This window comes from Pan troglodytes, chromosome 8, assembly GCF_028858775.2.
Source record: "Pan troglodytes isolate AG18354 chromosome 8, NHGRI_mPanTro3-v2.0_pri, whole genome shotgun sequence".
Lineage (NCBI taxonomy): Eukaryota > Metazoa > Chordata > Mammalia > Primates > Hominidae > Pan > Pan troglodytes.
Window position 1 is genome coordinate 38,464,570 of NC_072406.2, and position 20,010 is coordinate 38,484,579.

At 38.4% G+C, this 20,010-nt stretch overlaps 1 protein-coding gene across 2 annotated transcripts in view; it reads left to right on the forward strand.

Annotated features, from left to right (window-relative positions):
* The window catches only part of GPR158 (G protein-coupled receptor 158), a 422,057-nt gene that overhangs the window by 283,195 nt on the left and 118,852 nt on the right, over positions 1-20,010 (forward strand). For both annotated transcript variants that reach the window (XR_010146829.1, XM_521427.9), the window contains exon 5: positions 3,635-3,703. Coding sequence is in view for 1 of the 2 variants with exons in the window: in XM_521427.9 (XP_521427.2) it covers positions 3,635-3,703 (69 nt within the window). In the remaining variant the exon portion in view is untranslated. The remainder of the gene's footprint in view (positions 1-3,634; positions 3,704-20,010) is intronic.

Sequence of the window (20,010 nt, forward strand, 5' to 3'; positions counted from 1 at the left end):
TCTCATGAAAGGAAGAGTCGACTGGTACAGCAAACTTCATTGTTTTCTTATTTTAAGAAATTGCCACAACCATCCGAAGCTTCAGTAGCCACCACCCTTATCAGTCAGCAGCCATCAACATGGAGGCAAGACCCTCCACCAGCAAAAAGATTAGAACTTGATGAAGCCTCAGATGATTATTAGCATTTTTTAGCCATAAAGTATTTTTTTCCTTAAGGCAAGTACATTATTTTTTAGACATAATGCTATTGCATTCTTAATAGCCTACACTATAGTGTAAATTTAACTTTTATATGCACTGGGAAACCACAAAATTTGTGTGATTCACTTTATTTTGATACTTGATTTAATGCTGTGGTCTGAAACCAAACCCAAAATATTTCTGAGGTTTGTCTGGATGGATGGATGGATGGATGGATGGATGGACAGATATATAGATGAGGTATGCCTGGATACATAGAGAAAATGTATAGTGTTGTTTTATGTATATGTGTTTTGTATAAATAGTGTCATATTGCGTATTACTGATCATCTTTCAATTAAGATTTTGTATAAGTTTCCCAGTTAACAACTCTGGTTATAGTTTCATATCACCATTTCTTTCTATCTCAGGCATAACTAGGAAGGAGATGATTTTATTTCTTGGTCTCTGTTATTTTGCTCATTGTCTCTCTCATCCATCTTCAATTTTCAACCACCGCCCCCACCCCCATACACACTTAGTGTCTTTTCTGTCCTTCCTCACCCTACCAGTGAGACTCTAAACAAGATTCCTATATTTTGCTTTGAACTTGTCAATGTATTACTTACAAAATTGTATATTAATCCTTGGTACCAAGCATAAAATAAAAGGCTCTGTGCCAGTTAAAAGATTTTCTAGTACCAATAAGACAGTGGAGGAAATATGTTGGGGAGCATGGATCTCCTCTCTGTCCTAAAATCTCACCTATTAGGTTCCTTCTCATTCTGTGAGGCCACAAAGGCAGCTCTTCCAAATAATATTTTGAAAGAAAAAAGTGCGCATTTTGAACAGGACTTACATTTTATTATGGAACCACTTGTCAGAGTTCCAATTTACAATCTGAAATTATGGGCTCCTCTGCTTAGCCAGGAGCAAGGCAGTGAACTCCTAAGAAGATTATTCAACAATTACAAATGAAAAGGAGACAGATTATCTGCTCTGAGAATATATAAAAGCACGTACTCCTGCTACTGTTATGTGGTGGTGATGGTTGTGACACTGCTACTGAGCCTACTGGACATAAAATCTTAGAAGATATTGCAGGATGGAAGAGGCCATCAAACCACAGCATGACCACAGCCCTGGGAAGGTCCCCCACTCGAGGCATTCATCTCCTCTTGGGTCATTTTGGATCCCAATCATTAAACAAAATTTGACTGTTAGCGATATATTCCTTCTAGTTTTCAAATTCATCATCCTGGTGCTGTTCTCTACCTTGAAGAATACGTATCTACTTATTAAGCACCAGGTACAATGCCAGCCATTTTGCATACTTCATATTTAATAAATCTGTCAGATTTAATAAGGTAAAGATTAAAATACCCGTTTTATGGGTGAGACCATTGAAGTTCAAGGTTGCCCAACTCAAAGTGGTTATTTCGTAATTCAAATTGAGATGGAGTTAACTCCAAAGTCTGTCTTCTTCATCGTACCTTGCAGCAGCTTTTCATGTCCTCTTGTTCAGCCAACCAATAGCATACAAATTATTTTACAGACAGTCATGTATAATATTTTGGATTTTCATTTTTTGTGTCTTTTTTGGAATGTTTAAAAAATAAGCTTCATAATTAGGCATACTATGCAAATGTACCTTGCCACTTTGGAAATTCTGCCAGCCAAAACCCATTTAAATGCTTGCTGATAGAAATTTTCTTTTCACCAAAAGCGTCTGCTATCTAACATAATGACCAATAGCAAAAAGCCACTCAAATAATCAAGGCTGTTCACTGACTAAACTTGTTTCTCTATTCCCAAATTCTTAAATTAACGCAAGCCCTGAGTTTTTTTTTGAGGGTTACACAAAGTATTTCTATATCTTTAACAATACCCCACAGGGATTTTTGGAAGGGGAATTAGAATTTTTTCTCCCTGGCTCTCCAGTTGTCTGATAGTGCTTTTATATAATGCAGTATTGTGGTTTGGCCTTTCAGAATTTTTTTATTGTTACAAAATTAATTGTTACTACTGCAAATTATTTTCCTGTTAAGATATTTACACCACGTGTAATTTCTGTATACATTTTGTATTATATTTAGTGAAAACACAGCATGGCTAAAATGACCTGTTTTTGTGTTTGCAGTATTAATTGATATATTTGCTCTATATTGATACTTGAATTCATTAAAGCAAAATTTATTGTAGAAAATAAGATTGATTTTACTGGTCTTTTATTTCTTGCTTCAATTCTAAGAATTTTGCTTGGAGAAGATAATGCTATTTTAAGTCTAACAAAATATCTTAAGGTTATTAGATATATTCATGCTTAGCAAACTATTCAGAAATTTATTTGAAAATCAAATCAACTAATTCTTTTGAATTTTGAGTAAAGAATAACATGTATGCATGTTCACAAGGTGAGATACCCTTGTTATTTAATGTGATTTATATTGTGCACATAGCGAAGCTGTGTTTGTGAGTTTTAGGGGTTATATTTTAGCATGGTGGGAGATACGCAGACTTCAAGACCTTGTGCGTGTGCTTTTTTTACCCACCAACACTATCCCACAGGTATTTGTGAAATAGTTTAGGAATGGCATTCAGTATGCACTGGTGGCTCATATTTTAGAAATACAGGCAAGATCTCGTTTGTAAATTTCGTGGATTGAAAGTGAGGGACTAAGTGGCTAAGTTGGCTGTTCTTCCTGGGTCAATAGGGACTTCCTTAAAGGGACTTTCCCTAAGCCAAAATAGCTGCAAGCTAAGGGCTTGAAACTTCAACCAATCAAAGGGGAGTTTAAGCTCCAGCTGCAGCCTGATGTTTTTAACCCATCAGGCCCACCAACTCACAGGCGGATAGAAAATAAGCTAATTCTACAGGACAGAAAAAGGAAAAGGGGAGGGGTCATAAGGGGATATAAGCATAAGACACCCAAGCCGGAAACAGCAACCCTTCCGGGTCCCTTTTCGCCGTGCGGAAGCTTCACTTTCACTTTCGTTTTAATAAATCTTGCCACCGCACACTCTTTGGGTCTGTGTGTTTCTCTAATCGAGCTGTAACACTCGCCGCTCTGGTCCATGGCTTCATTCCCTGAAGCCCGTGAGACCACGAACCCTTCGATCGAGAAAAGACCTTCAATCGGGAAAAGACTTCTCGTCTCAAAAGTATCTTCAAGATAGTGTTCTTAGCTGCTCAGACATTTTAATGATACAAATTTTAGAGAACAAAATCTCATGCAGCCACTGGCGATATTATTAAGCCTATCAACACCTTTATAATCAGTCTTTTTGCATGTTCTAGTTTTTTACCCACCTGAATACTAACCAATTTTCATTAATTTATTTAATTTCCCCCAAAGAATGCTGTCCTATGCATTGTGGCATTTTCACAATAGCGTGAATTCTCCAGGCTTAGAAATGTAAGTTAGTAATGACGTTTTTATTTTGTTTTTTCAGAGCATCCGGGCATCGGGCCTTATCCTGTTGGAAACGATCCTTTTTGGATCTCTGCTCCTATACTTTCCAGTAAGTAACAGAATTTTGTTTTTAAAGTAGAAATTTATTTTATGTTGCATACTGTAAAGCTACTGTTTACACACACACACACACACACACCCCCTGGTGTTACCAGGAAGTGTGGAGTTTTTGGCTCTTGTCTTACTTGAAAGAAAGAATTTGGCCAAGAGACAATTAGTAAAGTAAGCAAAGGTTTATTGAAGGAAGTTGTTGATTAAAAGAGTCAAACTCTAAAATATTTGAAGAGATTTCATCTGAGCTAAATATGAGTGACCATGGCCCCTGACACAGCCCTCAGGAGGTCCTGAGAGCATGTGCCCAGGGTGGTTGGGGTGCAGCGTGGTTTTATACATTTTAGGGAGGCATGAGACTTCAATCAGATTCGAGCAATACGTTGGTTTGGTCCAGAAGGGCAGGACAATTTGAAGTGTGGGGGACTTCCAGACCATAGGTAAATTTAAACATTTTCTGGTTGACAATTAGTTGAATCTGTCTAAAGACCTGGGATCAATAGAAAGGAAATGTTCAAGTTAAGATAAAAGACTGTGGAGACCAAGGTTCTTTTGAAGTCTCATAGTGGCTGCCCTTAGAGACAATAGATGACAGATGTCTCCTATTCGGACTATTAAAATGTGCTAGCCACTCAGTATCTTCAGGATTGGGAGGGCCTGGAAGAAAAACATCTAGCTATGTTATTAGAGACTCTTACAGATGAAAATTTGCCCCCACAAAGGACGGCTTTGCAGGACCATTTCAAAATATGGCACAAAAACATGTTCTAGGGTAAAAATATTATGATTTTCTTCTTTGTCACATACTGTTACGCCAGAGTCAGATTGGAAAGTAAGTCATGAGATAGAGGGTTAAATAAAACCTATCTAATGAGAATTTATGGTTTGTAGGGCATGACTCCCCAGACCCCTTAGATAGGAATTTGGGCAAGATAAAAATCGGAGCTTGGTCCTCAAAGTACACGTCAAGAGAAGAGTGGGCTGCTCTGGGTGGAAAGTAGTAGCAGAGAACAGTACACTCGGAAAGACGGGGCAAAGCGGGCTGCTTGAAAGAGGATGAGCCAGCAGCTCTAAGAGTTCTGCATGCTGATTTTATTATGTCAGACCCTTTAAGTTCCTGTCTGTGTCTCAAGTCTCTGCCTTTGTCTCTGACTAGTTTCCGGCTTCTGCCTCAAGCCCCCACCCAGTTCCCGCCCCAGGTTTGTAGAATTCTCCCTTGCTGTCTGTTGATGTACATGTGCTGCCTAGCATTAGATATGAATTCTGCCTAATGGCAGCATTGCTCCGTACCACCATCCCAGGAAGGTCGTATCGTGGTTAAATCTGTACTTATTGCACCTGCGTATCTCTTAGGAATTTCTCCTTTGCCCTCTTTCCCTCTTCTCAGCATGTAGCTAGCTACATTCTGACTGGTTAACTGCAGAATGAGTGATCATTGGGCATCTTAAGGAGTGTTTGGGGGCGTTCCTTTCTGCATAGGTATTTCCCCTCTCTCTGCTCATATCTATCATGCAACTTCTGGGGTGCGAAATTTTTTGGACTTCCCTTTTTCAGGGGCACCCCACTCCTGCTCATGTCTGGCTATCTGCCTACTCTAACGCAAATTCTTTACAGGTATTTAAATCCTGGTTTTTACCATTTGAATGACCTTAGACAAGTTACTTAACATTTCTAAACCTTGTTTTTTCTTATAAAATGGAGCTAATTATACTTTTCTTCCCAAATTTGTGAGGAAGGTTAAATGCTTAAGTGTGACTGCATATGAAAGGCAAAGTTGGTATGTATGCGTAATATATACAAGTAAGTATCGCTTTCCTTCTTCCTTCTCCTCTACCTGAATCGGAACCATGAGACACACCAATTAATGTTGGAAAAATTGAAATTGTTACATAGTAAAATAAGCATGATGAAATAAATGTATGTATGGTGCTAGTGGCTTAGGTAATCATAGTGGACGCTAGCATACCAGTAACATGTCTGAAACCAGAAGATAAGTACTGACTTTACAAGTTCAACTCAGCCAACTTATGTTCAGTGGTTATTGTGTGCCAAGCACTGTGCTAATTTCTGGGAATACTCTATCAGCAAGACAAACTTGATTTCTCCTTTCAAGAAGCTTACAGTGTAGAGGAAGAGATGAGTTAATGCAAACAATGATAATACAATGTGACAAACACTAAGAAAGCAGTAAAGACAGGATGCTGTGGAGGCACTTAGGAGAGATACCTAATCAAGTTTAGGGAATAAAATATCCCTTGGCAGAGACCTGAAAGGTGAGTAGGTGTAAGAGAAGGAAAGGTAGGGCTGCCGGGACATCAGATTCTTTTTGGTTTTTGTCTTACCTCACTCCCTGCTCCATCTCAGCCTGCTTTGTTGATTCTTCGTTTTAACTCCCACTTCTTCATACTTGAATGCCTCAGGACTGAGTTCTTGTAGCTTTTCTTAATGTACACTCTCTCTTGGTGATCTCCTCTAGCCTCAAAGTTTAAGTACTATTTATATGCCAATGACTGCCGAATTTATATCTCCAGCCCAAACCTTTCTCCTGAGCTCCCAACTCATATTCAGCTGCTTAGGCAACCACTCCATTTGCATGTCCAGCAAAATTCCCTATCATATTTTCAACAGAGGCACTGATCTCTCCCTCAGATTCAGCCTTCCAGTGTCCACTGATGGCAGCTCTATCCTTCTAGTTACTCAGGCCAAAAGCCTAGGACTCATTATTGATACCACTCTTTCTCTCACATTAGGAAACCTTTTAAAATACAGCAAGAATCGGCCGGGCCTGGTGGCTCACACCTGTAATCCCAGCACTTTGGGAGGCCAAGGTGGGTGGATCATGAGGTCAGGAGATCGAGACCATCCTGTCTAACACGGTGAAACCCCGTCTCTACTGAAAATACAAAAAATTAGCCAGGCGCAGTGGCAGGCACCTGTAGTCCCAGCTACTTGGGAGGCTGAGGCAGGAGAATGGTGTGAACCTGGGAGGTGGAGGTTGCAGTGAGCCGAGATTGTGCCACTGCATTCCAGCCTAGGCAACAGAGCGAGACTCCATCTCAAAAAAAAAAAAAAAAAAAAAAAAGATGCAGCAAGAATCTAATGAGCCCCCCCCCACATTCACTGCTACCACCTGGTCTAAACTGTGATCCACCCCTCCTGGATTGTTGCCATGTTCTCTTACTAGCCTTTCTTCTTCCATGCTGGCCGCCTAGAATCTATTTTGAAAATGTCAGCCAGTTTTAACATGAAAATTAGACCATGTCACTCCTCTTCCCAAAACTCCCCAAAGATTCCCCAATTTACTTAGAGTAAAAACCAACATCCCTCCTGTGGCCACTAAGGCTTAATGTAATTTGGACACTGCCCCTGTATAACATCATTTTCTAATCCTTTTCCTGCACTCAATGTGTAGATCGAGTGTTCTTTATTCAGGTCTCGAATTAATTTTTCTATTTATTCTTAAAATAGAGATATATTTACATATAATCAGTGCTGTGATCTGACCGTGTACTCCAAAATGTATGTGTTAGAAACTTAATCTCCAATGCAATGGTGTTGAGAAGTGGGGTATTTTCGGAGGTGTTTAGAGCCCTCATGTATGGGTGAATGCCCTTAACATGTAAAAGAGCTCGGTGGAGGGAGTTTGGCCCTTTTTGTTCTTCTCCCTTCCACCCAGCAAGAAGGCCTTCACCAGAAACCAGATGCTGACACTTTGATCTTGCATTTTTCAGCCTCCAACACTGTGAGAAATAAATTTGTATTCTTTGTAAATTACCCAGTCTCAGGTATTTTGTTATAGCAGCACAAACAGACTAAGACAATCAGTATTAATTTTTTCATAAAGTCATCCATATTACTTAAGTTTTCTAATTTTCTAGCATAGAGTTATGCATAATAATTAGTAACAGAAGCAATGCAGCAGTATAAAGACTGAGTGTTTATTGTTGGTACACTTCCTGTATAAATGGAGTGTCATGCATCTTAACATTTAATCTTTCCCACAGAACCCTAGGGCAGATATTTAACCAAAGTCATCAGATCACCTAATAAAGAATGAAATATCTGAAATGACCTCAGTAACCTGATGAAAATTTTTAATTATCTGAATATCTGTTGCTACTATAATCTTTTTTTTGAACCTCTGCTATTTTAAAATCAATTTTCCACCCAGTAGCCAGAGGGATTTAAAAATGTCAAATCTAGGCTGTCACCTCTTTGATGTCTTCTTTTTTTTTAATTATTATTATACTTTAAGTTCTAGGGTACATGTGCACAATGTGCAGGATTGTTACATATGTACACATGTGCCATGTTGGTGTGCTGCACCCATTAACTCGTCACTTATATTAGGTATATCTCCCAATGCTATCCCTTGCCCCTCCCCCCACACCATGACAGGCCCTGGTGTGTGATGTTCCCTCCCCTGTGTCCAATTGTTCTCATTGTTCAATTCCCACCTGTGAGTAAGAACATGTGGTGTTTGGTTTTTTGTCCTTGTGATAGTTTGCTGAGAATGATGGTTTCCAGCTTCATCCATGCCCCTGCAAAGGACATGAACTCATCCTTTTTTATGGCTGCATAGTATTCCATGGTGTACATGTGCCACATTTTCTTAATCCCAGTCTATCATTGATAGACATTTGGGTTGGTTCCAAGTCTTTGCTATTGTGAATAGTGCCACAATAAATATACGTGTGCATATGTCTTTATAGCAGCATGATTTATATTCCTTTGGGTATATACCCAGTAATATGGGATTGCTGGGTCAAATGGTATTTCTAGTTCTAGATCCTTGAGGAATCGCCACACTGTCTTCCACAATGGTTGAACTAGTTTACAGTCCCACCAACAGTGTAAAAGTGTTCCTGTTTCTCCATATCCTTTCCAGCACCTGTTGTTTCCTGACTTTTTAATGATCACCATTCTAACTGGTGTGAGATCGTATCTCATTGTGGTTTTGATTTGCGTTTCTCTGATGGCCAGCGATAGTGAGCATTTTTTCATGTGTCTGTTGGCTGCATAAATATCTTCTTTTGAGAAGTGTCTGTTCATATCCTTTGCCCACTTTTTGATGGGGTTGTTTGTTTTTTTTTTGTACATTTGTTTGTATTCTTTGTAGATTCTGGATATTAGCCCTTTGTCAGATGAGTAGGTTGCAAAAATTTTCTCCCATTTTGTAGGTTTCCTGTTCACTCTGATGGTAGTTTCTTTTGCTGTGCAGAAGCCCTTTAGTTTAATTAGATCCCATTTGTCAATTTTGGCTTTTGTTGCCATTGCTTTTGGTGTTTTAGACATGAAGTCCTTGCCCATGCCTATGTCCTGAATGGTATTGCCTAGGTTTTCTTCTAGGGTTTTTATGGTTTTAGGTCTAACATTTAAGTCTTTAATCCATTTTGAATTAATTTTTGTATAAGGTGTAAGGAAGGGATCCAGTTTCAGCTTTCTACATATGGCTAGCCAGTTTTCCCAGCACCATTTATTAAATAGGGAATCCTTTCCCCATTGCTTGTTTTTCTCAGGTTTGTCAAAGATCAGATGGTTGTAGATGTGTGGTATTATTTCTGAGGGCTCTGTTCTGTTCCATTGGTCTATATCTCTGTTTTGCTACCAGTACCATGCTGTTTTGGTTACTGTAGCCTTGTAGTATAGTTTGAAGTCAGGTAGTGTGATGCCTCCAGCTTTGTTCTTTCAGCTTAGGATGGACTTGGCAATGTGGGCTCTTTTTTGGTTCCATATGAACTTTAAAATAGTTTTTTCCATTTCTGTGAAGAAAGTCATTGGTAGCTGGATGGGGATGGCATTGAATCTATAATTTGCCTTGGGCAGTATGGCCATTTTCACGATATTGACTCTTCCTATCCATGAGCATGGAATGTTCTTCCATTTGTTCGTGTCCTCTTTTATTTCGTTGAGCAGTGGTTTGTAGTTCTCCTTGAAGAGGTCCTTCACATCCCTTGTAAGTTGGATTCCTAGGTATTTTATTCTATTTGAAGCATTGTGAATGGGAGTTCACTCATGATTTGGCTCTCTGTTTGTTATTGGTGTACAAGAATGCTTGTGATTTTTGCACATTGATTTTGTATCCTGAGACTTTGCTGATGTTGCTTATCAGCTTAAGGAGATTTTGGGCTGAGACACTGGAGTTTTCTAAATATACAATCATGTCATCTGGAAACAGGGACAATCTGACTTCCTCTTTTCCTAATTGAATACCCTTTATTTCTTTCTCCTGCCTGATTGCCCTGGCCAGAACTTCCAACACTATGTTGAATAGGAGTGGTGAGAGAGGGCATCCCTGTCTTGTGCCAGTTTTCAAAGGGAATGCTTCCAGTTTTTGCCCATTCGGTATGACATTGGCTGTGGGTTTGTCATAGATAGCTCTTATTATTTTGAGATACGTCCCATCAATAGCTAATTTATTGAGAGTTTTTAGCAGAAGGGCTGTTGAATTTTGTCAAAGGCCTTTTCTGCATCTATTGAGATAATCATGTGGTTTTTGTCTTTGGTTCTGTTTATATGCTGGATTACATTTATTGATTTGCGTATATTGAACCAGCCTTGCATCCCAGGGATGAAGCCCACTTGATCATGGTGGATAAGCTTTTTGATGTGCTGCTGGATTCGGTTTGCCAGTATTTTATTGAGGATTTTTGCATCGATGTTCATCAGGGATATTGGTCTAAAATTCTCTTTTTTTGTTGTGTCTCTGCCAGGCTTTGGTATCAGGATGATGCTGGCCTCATAAAATGAGTTCGGGAGGATTCCCTCTTTTTCTATTGATTGGAATAGTTTCAGAAGGAATGGTCCCAGCTCCTCCTTGTACCTCTGGTAGAATTCGGCTGTGAATCCATCTAGTGCTGGACTTTTTTTGGTTGGTAGGCTATTAATATTGCCTCAATTTCAGAGCCTGTTATTAGTCTATTCGGGGATTCAACTTCTTCCTGGTTTAGTCTCGGAAGAGTGTATGTGTCGAGGAATTTATCCATTTCTGCTAGATTTTCTAGTTTATTTGCATAGAGGTGTTTATAGTCTTTGCCCATCTCCCCAGCCTCATCTTATATTACCTTTCTTCTCACTTTCTACTCTCCAACCACCCTGACCTTATTTCAGTTCTCAGATAAAACATGATCTCTTTCATGATAGACATAATAATGGTCTCCAACAATGTCCGCAATCCTAATCCCTGGAACCTGTTTGAATATGTTACCTTACATGGAAAAATGGACTTTGCTGATATGATTATGTTAAAAACTTTGAGATGGGGAGATTATCCTGGATTATCTGGGTGTGACCATGAATCCTAAGTGAAAAGAGGGAAGCAGAAGAGAGACAACCAAATAGATGGCATGATGAAAAAGATTGGCTGGCATTGCCAACTTTGAAGTTAAATGAGGGAGGTTGCAAGCCCAAGAATGCAGGCAGCCTCTAGAGGCTGGAAAAGTCTAGTAAATAAGTTCTTCCTTTGACCCTCTACAAGGAAGGCTGCTCTGCAACACCTTGATTTTAGTTCCTTAAGACTCATTTTGGGCATAGGATCTCCGGAACTGTAAAATAATAAGTCAATGTTGTTTAAAGCCACTAAGTTTACGACACTATTTATAGTGGCTATAGGAAACTAAGATACCCCTTGTGATAGGACCTCTTCACCTACATTATTTTGGTTTTGAAGATTCTTCCTCTTTTCCTTTTCCTCACCCCTACCCTACCATCCTTTAGGCTAATTAGCATATAGTCATCTTGTAGATTTCTAGATAAGTATCAGTTTTTTAGAAATGCTTTCCTCGACCCCTAATCTGAGTCAGATTCCTTGCAATAACTTCTCATGGAATCCTGCTCTTTCTTGACAACACTTGTTTCAATTTGTAATTACGCATTCAAAAGTCTGATTATTTGATAATGTCATTCTCTTGCACAGATATTAAATTCTGTGAGAGTAGGGCATGTTTCTGTCTTGCTCAGCACTGCATCTGCAGCAATTAGCCCAGTGCCTGTCACCATAGTAGAAGCACAGTAAATAGGCACGGAATGAGTGAACAAGTTATACTTAGATGAACTTAGAAATGTACCCTAAACTAGTGCCTACTGTCCTGTTGAAGCACCCTCCAAAGACTCTGCTTGATTGTGGAAGACTAAGAATGAGGGCCCTTATTTATATTTATTTAGCACCTGCAGTTAGGCAATAAAAAAACTTTCTCATGTTATTTTTGGGACTCAGCAGAAGTTCAGTTCATTTTGACTTCTAATATTCATACTTATTCAAAACAAATGGTTGTATTAATGAGCATAGTCCTATAATCTGTAGAAGAATTGTAAGGCTTCTGAAATAGAAATACTCTAGAAAAGTATGACATTTGAAAGAATTGCAAGTGTCAGGTTACTAAATGTTAAAAGCAGTTACCAGGGAATCTTTCCTTGACTGAGATTCAATTTTAAAAGATATCTGATTGACCTGTACTTATGGTGATAACAGATACAGAGAACTGACACATTAAAAGAAAAAGACTGTGTACTTCATGATAATTCTAATATGCTTGTAAGGAAAAAAACAAAAACGGAGGCTTACCAAAAAAATTCCACCCAACAGAAACATTAGGATACCTCATCCTATTGACTTCATGCTTAACTAGCTATTTTATCTTTCAGAACGTAAATTCTTTTTGTAATGGCTCGAGATAATAACTCTGTACCTTGGTTTTTAATTTAGGGCTTATGCTTTGAAGATAGAAAGGACCATGTTATTTAATAAAGATTTGGATGTAGCATAAAATACCAGGGGAAAAGGAGATTAAAGGCGAAGAATAACCTGGTTGTTGGACTGGACTCACTGGCTTCATTTGGTTTTATGGAAAGAAGTTTATAACTTTTGCCTAGAATTTTGCTATAAGGAAGACGTGTATTAAGTGATTAAGGTGACTAAGTATCCACATATAGCCAAAAAATCTAATAATTTGTTGGTATAAATGTGACTAATATCTTTCTTGTTTGTTAAATACCTTACCTACTTTCTGTGTTCCTGGTGTGGACTATACTAGAATTGTTCATGAAAGTTCTACTGGGAGGTTACAATTTTTTTAAAAGCATACTTGCATAAAATAGAATTGTTTTTAGGGCTAGCTAACTCCATGGAAGTAGGCTTTGTGGATATTCACTGTTCTTCTGAGTTATGCAATGAGCCTTTTCTTCTTTATATGCTGCATATTGTTGTTCAGATTTGCAAGAATTAAGGTTATTTTTGCCTTTTCTAAGCAATCTTAGACTACAGACGATTTCATAACAATGCTTATATTGGAAAGTCCAAATTAGAGATTATCATCATTGTGCAGATGAGGACAAACCAAAATCTGACTAAATTTAGCATTGTTATATTGGGTAGCAGAGAGCTGAAGCATTCAAACGTTTTCTTACAGATTCTCAAAAGAGACGCATGATTTGAAGTCTGTACATTTGTGAACAAGTGATCACTATTCATAATCACCTAGCAACTTTGTATAATTTATAAAAGAAAGAAAAGAGAATTTTAAGAAAAAACTAAAGTGTATTTTTTTGCTAAATTACATTTAAAAAGACATTTTATGGATTAGTAAAGCACATTCTTTGTAATTTAAAATCTAGAAGTTTGTTCTGCCTTGACTAAACCATCAGTTTCATTTAATAAGGGGTTTTTTTTTTCTTTCCCCTCTAACCTTAGTTACTTTATTTGGTTGGTAGATATGTCTTCCTGTAAAGGACTCCAATGCATATGTAAGTAATACTTATGTTCAGGTTGTTCCTCCCTACCCCGGTCTTATAAGAAGAATTGCAAAGTATTAGAACTAGAAGGGACACCATATACAACTCAGTCTTTCTCCAGCCTCTTTATTTTGTAAATGCAAGAAGAGAGGCTGAGAGCGATTATGATTCAGATTCATCCACCTTTTTTTTCAGCTGGATAATGAGAAAGCCAAGAATTAAATCCATTCTCTTATCTTCTGGTCTGCTGTTCTTTTCCTTGCATGGCAGTACTTCTCACAGAGGATATGAATGTGATATTCAAATGACATCAAACAGGAGGCTGGGAAGGCCCATGTTGTACCCCTTCACCAGTCATCCTTCTTCATTAGGAAACAAAAGGCACAGAGGATGACTGAAACCAGGAATCAATTCATAATGGCTCAGGGTTTGGTTCTAAGACTAAATGTGTAAGTTCCCGAGGAGCTTGGATGGACCATGTTATTGAGCCATCTGAAGTTTCTGATATTCAATCATCTTAACTATAAAAAAGGCAATTTTATGTTCCAACCTAACATCAGGTTGGTTTTAGTGGCGTAGAACCTATGTCAGTTAAGAGATTGTTTTCTTCAATGATCACCCCAAAACCTTAAACTAAAACTTAAAACTTTTTTTTAACTCCATTTTTTTGCAATGTAGAAAAAACCCATCCAGAGCATAGGTATTGCCCTGAAGTACAAGAAAACCAAGAGAATTTGATCCCATGATTACAGCTTAAAGGAAGGGATATAAAGGAGGGAGTTGAAAGTGGAGAGGGAGAATGAGACAATGAGAATACAGCAAAAGCAGCCAAGTTTTAATCCATTACTATTATTGTTTATTTTCATTGCTAAAATTACTTTAGATTTGACAGCAAGAACCCCTTTAGGCTGGCTCCTGTATCCTTTTGATATGACCCCATCATTCTTTGAGCACTTTCCTATGTTCTAATGCAACAGAATGTTCCAAACTCATTTTATACTTCATTCCCTCAACCCTGCAATCTGCGTTTTCTCCAAAGAGCCCTGGTTCTTTTCAGGGCAGAATGGTAGCAGTTCACTTCTGTGACAGATTGACTTCCATGACAGACAACAGAAAGTTCCCCCAACTTTACAAGTAGACTATGATTTTTAAGCTGATCCTTAGAATCCATCTCACTTGGTGCCCTTTAGAGCCATTTGGATTGATACAAGAGAAAAAAAACGAAATTGGAAATAAAGTTAAATACTTATGAACATAACATTACTATTGGGAACACAATAGTATGGGGATAGCCGTTTTATGTCAACATAGCTCAGAAGGTATGGGAATATTAGACTCTTAATCCCCAAACTGTTGGAGGATTTCAGAAATACTGGCTCATATAGAGAGCAAAAGACATCAGAGATCTGGACTTTTCAGGAAGCTTGAAGAATGGGATGCCAAGACACTTTTTTCTCTTCTATAGTGTAGGTTAGAGAAATAAAAGAAATAGCCATAGATGCCCAGAAGTTCTGTGTAGTTCCATTTATCCACTTGGCTTGTCTCCTCTTCTGTACTCAACCCATCAGAGAGAAGTCTGATCATTGGTGGGAGTGGCTGTCATCATGTAAAGGCATGGAAGCTGCCCAGTATGCATATTCTAGAATGTATGGTTAAGGGCCTTACTCCAATCAGTGATGTATGAGGAACTAACCAATAATCTTCCTTTAGTTGAAAGAGTTTTAATAAACTTAGAGAGCCTTAAAAAATTGAGAGTTGGAATCTTGGCTTTAGTTTGTCAGTGAAAAGCAACAGGTTATCATCTTTGCTACAGTAAACACCTATTAGAAAATGCCTCTTGAAAATACCTTATTGCTTTAGTGAAATATAATAATCTCTCATTATTTACAAAGTAGAACAAAATTAAAGAACACAATGATAAAGGTAAAAGATCAAAGTCATTATCATCCAGAAATAGTCATTGTGTACATTTGATTATATGAGACAGATATGTAGATACATATAGAAATAGAAATAGATGAAATATATAATGCGTGTGTGTGTGTGTGTGTGTGTGTATAGAGAGAGAGAAGAGAAAGAAATGGATGGATGGTGGATTAATCTATGAGATTTTATAAAAGATACTAATTGTGATCTTTATTAGTTTAACAAAACCCAGATATTACTAATTTTGTCACTTTTTAAATTTTTTTTTATTATACTTTAAGTTCTAGGGTACATGTGCACAACATGCAGGTTTGTTACATATGTATACATGTGCCATGTTGGTGTGCTGCACCCATTAACTCGTCATTTACATTAGGTATATCTCCTAATGCTATCCCTCCTCCCTCCCCCCACCCCACAACAGGCCCCCGGTGTGTGATGTTCCCCTTCCTGTGTCCAAGTGTTCTCATTGTCCAGTTCGCACCTATAAGTGAGAACATGCAGTGTTTGGTTTTTTTGTCGTTGCGATAGTTTGCTGAGAATGATGGTTTCCAGCTTCATCCATGTCCCTACAAAGGACATGAATTCATCATTTTTTATGGCTGCATAGTCTTCCATGGTGTATATGTGCCACATTTTCTTAATCCAGTCTATCATTGATGGACATTTGGGTTGGTTCCAAGTCTTTGCTATTGTGAGTAGTGCTGCAATAAATATACGTGTGCATGTGTCTTTATAGCAGCATGATTTATAATCGATGATTTTTAGATTAATGTATTTTACGATAAGCATTATTGGTTCTAAAAGATCTTTCTAAAGTTAAAAAAAATTGTAATACATTTAAAAGATTGGGCTAATTATTTTTTATTTAGCTATATGTTTCAACTTTAGATAGTATCACTTGACTCCAGCTATGACAGCTAAGAAATTGAACTCAAATACAGTTCCTTTCATCCTTTCTTTGTATCTAGTGTCTGAATATTATTGGATCTTGAAGATAGCTTGATTTCTGTCTCCTGTAGATGACCTGATACTTCTTTCCAGATGCCAATAAAAGTCATTTTTTAGTCAGGCTGGAGTGCAGTGGTGCGATCTTGCTCACTGCAACCTCTGCCTCCCGGGTTCCAAAGATTCTCCTGCCTCAGCCTCCCAAGTAGCTGTGATTACAGGCACCTGTCACCTCGCCCGGCTAGTTTTTGTATTTTTAATAGAGATGAGGTTTCACCATGTTGGCCAGGCTGGTCTCGAACACCTGACCTCAATTGATCCACCCACCTTGGCCTCTCATAGTGCTGGGATTACAGGTATTAGCCACCACGCCCGGCCTGAATTTACTGTTCTTTATCATTTTATTTCAATTATGATATTCCCTTTCAATATATAGATTTAAGACCCCTTTTATTTCTAGATTAAAAAAAAAATTATCTTTATTTTTTTCTGTTATATTTCTCCTCTTCTTCATGATACATAAGTTATGGATACATCACATTTATATATCTTTGTCCTTTTCCATTTTATTTTGTGTGGTTTCCTCAAGTCTTTATTCTATGACCTTTACAGCAATTTCAGTTATGTTTATCCTGCATGAGTCGATTCTGATATTTCTGTGACCTCTCCAATGTTTTTGTTTTATTTTCATTTTTCTCCTCTACATCCCTGCTTTCTTGGAGCCATTTTATCTCTTTCTTTGTTTTTCTTATCTCTTCTTTACTCTCTAGTATCTTTTTCTTTGAGTTTATTTGTCAGAAGGAACATGTTTTGTATAATTTCTTTGAGGCCATGAGAATTACCTACTTGAATCTTTATCTGTTTTATTTGATAATGTCCCTTTTGTTAACATTCCTTATCTGCCCCCTTCCCACCAATATTTAAACAAAGAGTCTGCCATGGTGGTTCTCTGATTTTTATTCATCTTTATTATAACCATTCTTTTTCATTATGGTAAAATATACATAACATAAAACTTACCAGTGTAACTATTTTAAATGCAAAATTCAGTGGCTTTAAATACATTCACAGTGTTGTGCAGCCATGGCTATTATCGATTTCCAAAACTTTTTCATCATCCCAAGCTAAAACTCTGTATTCATTAAACGATAACTTCCCATTCCCTCTTCCCCCAGCCTTTGAACATCTGTTATACTTTGTTTCTATGATATTGCCTTTTCCAGCCCCTTCACATGAGCAGAATCACACAACATTTATTCTTTTGTCCCTGGCTTATCTCATTTGCCATAGTGTTTTCAAGCTTTATCTATCTTGTAGCATGTATCTGAAGTTCATTCCTTCATATGGCTTAATAATATTTTATTATAGATATATACCACATTTTGTTGATTCATCCGTCGCTGGACACTTAGGTTGTTTTCACCTTTGGGCTGTTGTGAATAATGCTTGTTGTATTTCTCTGTATTGGGATTGTCATGGATGTTTACCGTGTGCCTTTCAGGAGATACTCTTTTATCCTGGTGGACAGCCTGCTGCCTGAGTGTCCAGCCTGTGACCAGGTATCCCTTTCATCAGGTATTAATACTGGAAGACACCTTCTTGGCTCTTGTCTGAGTTTATTTCTGCCAAGATAACCACTCTCCGGAAGAACCTCAATCGGGAGAAAAATTGGGCTCATGTGTGTCAGTCAGTCAGACACATAGGAGGCAACACAGCAAAATAAATAACACAGAAGCGGTTTATTACTTACAGGTTCATGAGTGATTAGGGGTACCAGGAAGAGCTGAGGGAAAGGTCACAGGGATGATGAGCTCAACCAGCAGGTGGGGAGCCAGACAGAGACAAACCTATGGACTGAGACCTTTACTGGGGCACAGAGTGTCACCCAAGCAGATTTCCTGCTGGGAGTTCCAGTTGGTGGGTTTAAAGCAAGCAGGCATGCATTCCGCAGTGTCATGGTGTGGCCGCTGCACGCCAAGCTGCAGTTTCTGCATTTATGCAGATTATGGGGGTCAGTGAGATGAGTCAAATAGAGTCGAGTATATGTCCCAAGAAGATGATCATCAGGAGGTGATGTATAAACCAGATATCTGGATTGACCACCTTAAGGAACTAGGAGAGGTCAGGGAGCTAGAAATTCTGTCAAGGATAACTGGGACCTGTTCCGTGTATGAGAAAGTTAAACCTATATTCAAAATGCATGCTGAGGCAACATCACATTATAGGAATTTACTGCATGCTGCTATGAACATTAGTGTACAAGTATCTGTTTGAATCCCTGATTTCGATTTTTTGGGTCTATGCCTAGAAGTGGAATTGCTGCATCATATGGTAAATCTATGTTTAACTTTTTGAGAAATCGCCAAACTCTTTTCCAAAGTGGCTGCACCATTTTCCTTCCCACCAGCAATGCAGAGTGTTTCAACTTCTCCATATCCACACCAAGACTTGTTATTTTCCATTTTATATTTTTATAGTAGCCATCCATATGAGTGTGAATTGGTAGCTTATTGTGGTTTTGATTTTCTATTTTTGATTTTTGAATGAGGCAGGTTTTTAGGGTGTCTGTTTTATACATAGTCATGTAGAGGACTGGGCGGAGGGGAACAGACTGAGGCTACGCCATCATTTTGAAATCACATGGAGCCTCAGATTTTCAGGCTGTTATAATCTGGTGCTTTGCCTTCCTGCTTGACCACACCTTAGCTCTGGCTATCTTTTTTAGCTAGTGTGCCACACAGGTACATCAACAAAGATGACATGTCTCTAAATCTCCCACCAATCTGGGATGATGCTGTTTCTACCAGAAAATTCGCTAGTTCTGCTTTGGCCTTCCATGCCCTAAAATTCTATTCTTTTTTTTTAAGAGACAGGGTCTCACTCTATTGCCCAGGCTGGAGGGCAGTGGCATGATCATAGCTGCCTGCACCCTCAGACTTCTGGGCTTATGCGATCCTCCCACCTCAGACTATTAAGTAGCTGGAACGATAGGTGTATGCCACCACACCTGGCTACTTTTTAAATTTTCTTAGAGATGAAGTCTTGCTGTATTGGCCAGGCTGGTCTTGAAACCCTGGCCTTATGTAATCCTCTCACCTCATCCTCCCAAAAAACTGAGATTACAGGCATGAACCACTGTGCTTGGCTTAAAATTCGATTATCTAATGAACAGATTGCGGTTTCAGGACTAGAACAAGGCTTCCTGCTGAACTCTGAATTAGGCATGTAAGAATTCTCTGTCTCCCTTCCTTTTGGTACAGCTATAACTCAGTTCTTGGGTCTTTTCTCTTTTCCCTTATGATCTCATCCATTCTCATAGCTTAATATACTCTGCGTGCCAACACCACCCAAATTTATATCTCCAGCTCAAATCTCTGTTTTGAATTCCAGACTTGTATGTGCGTGTATCTATTCAAAATCTCTACATGGAGTCTGATAGACATTGCAGTTAATTCATCTGAAACTTAACTTCTAATCCCACCACCACCACCAAACCTGCTCTTCCAGCAAGTTCCCCAATTCCAGCTGCTAACAATTCAATTTTTTTCTGTTTCTCAGGACAAAATCTTGGAGTCATCTTGACTTCCTTCTGTCTCTCATGTCACATATCCAACTCATCAAGAAGTCCTCCTAGTTCAACCTTCAAAACATATCAATAACCTAACCATTTCATATTACTTTCACTGTTATCACTCCTGCCTG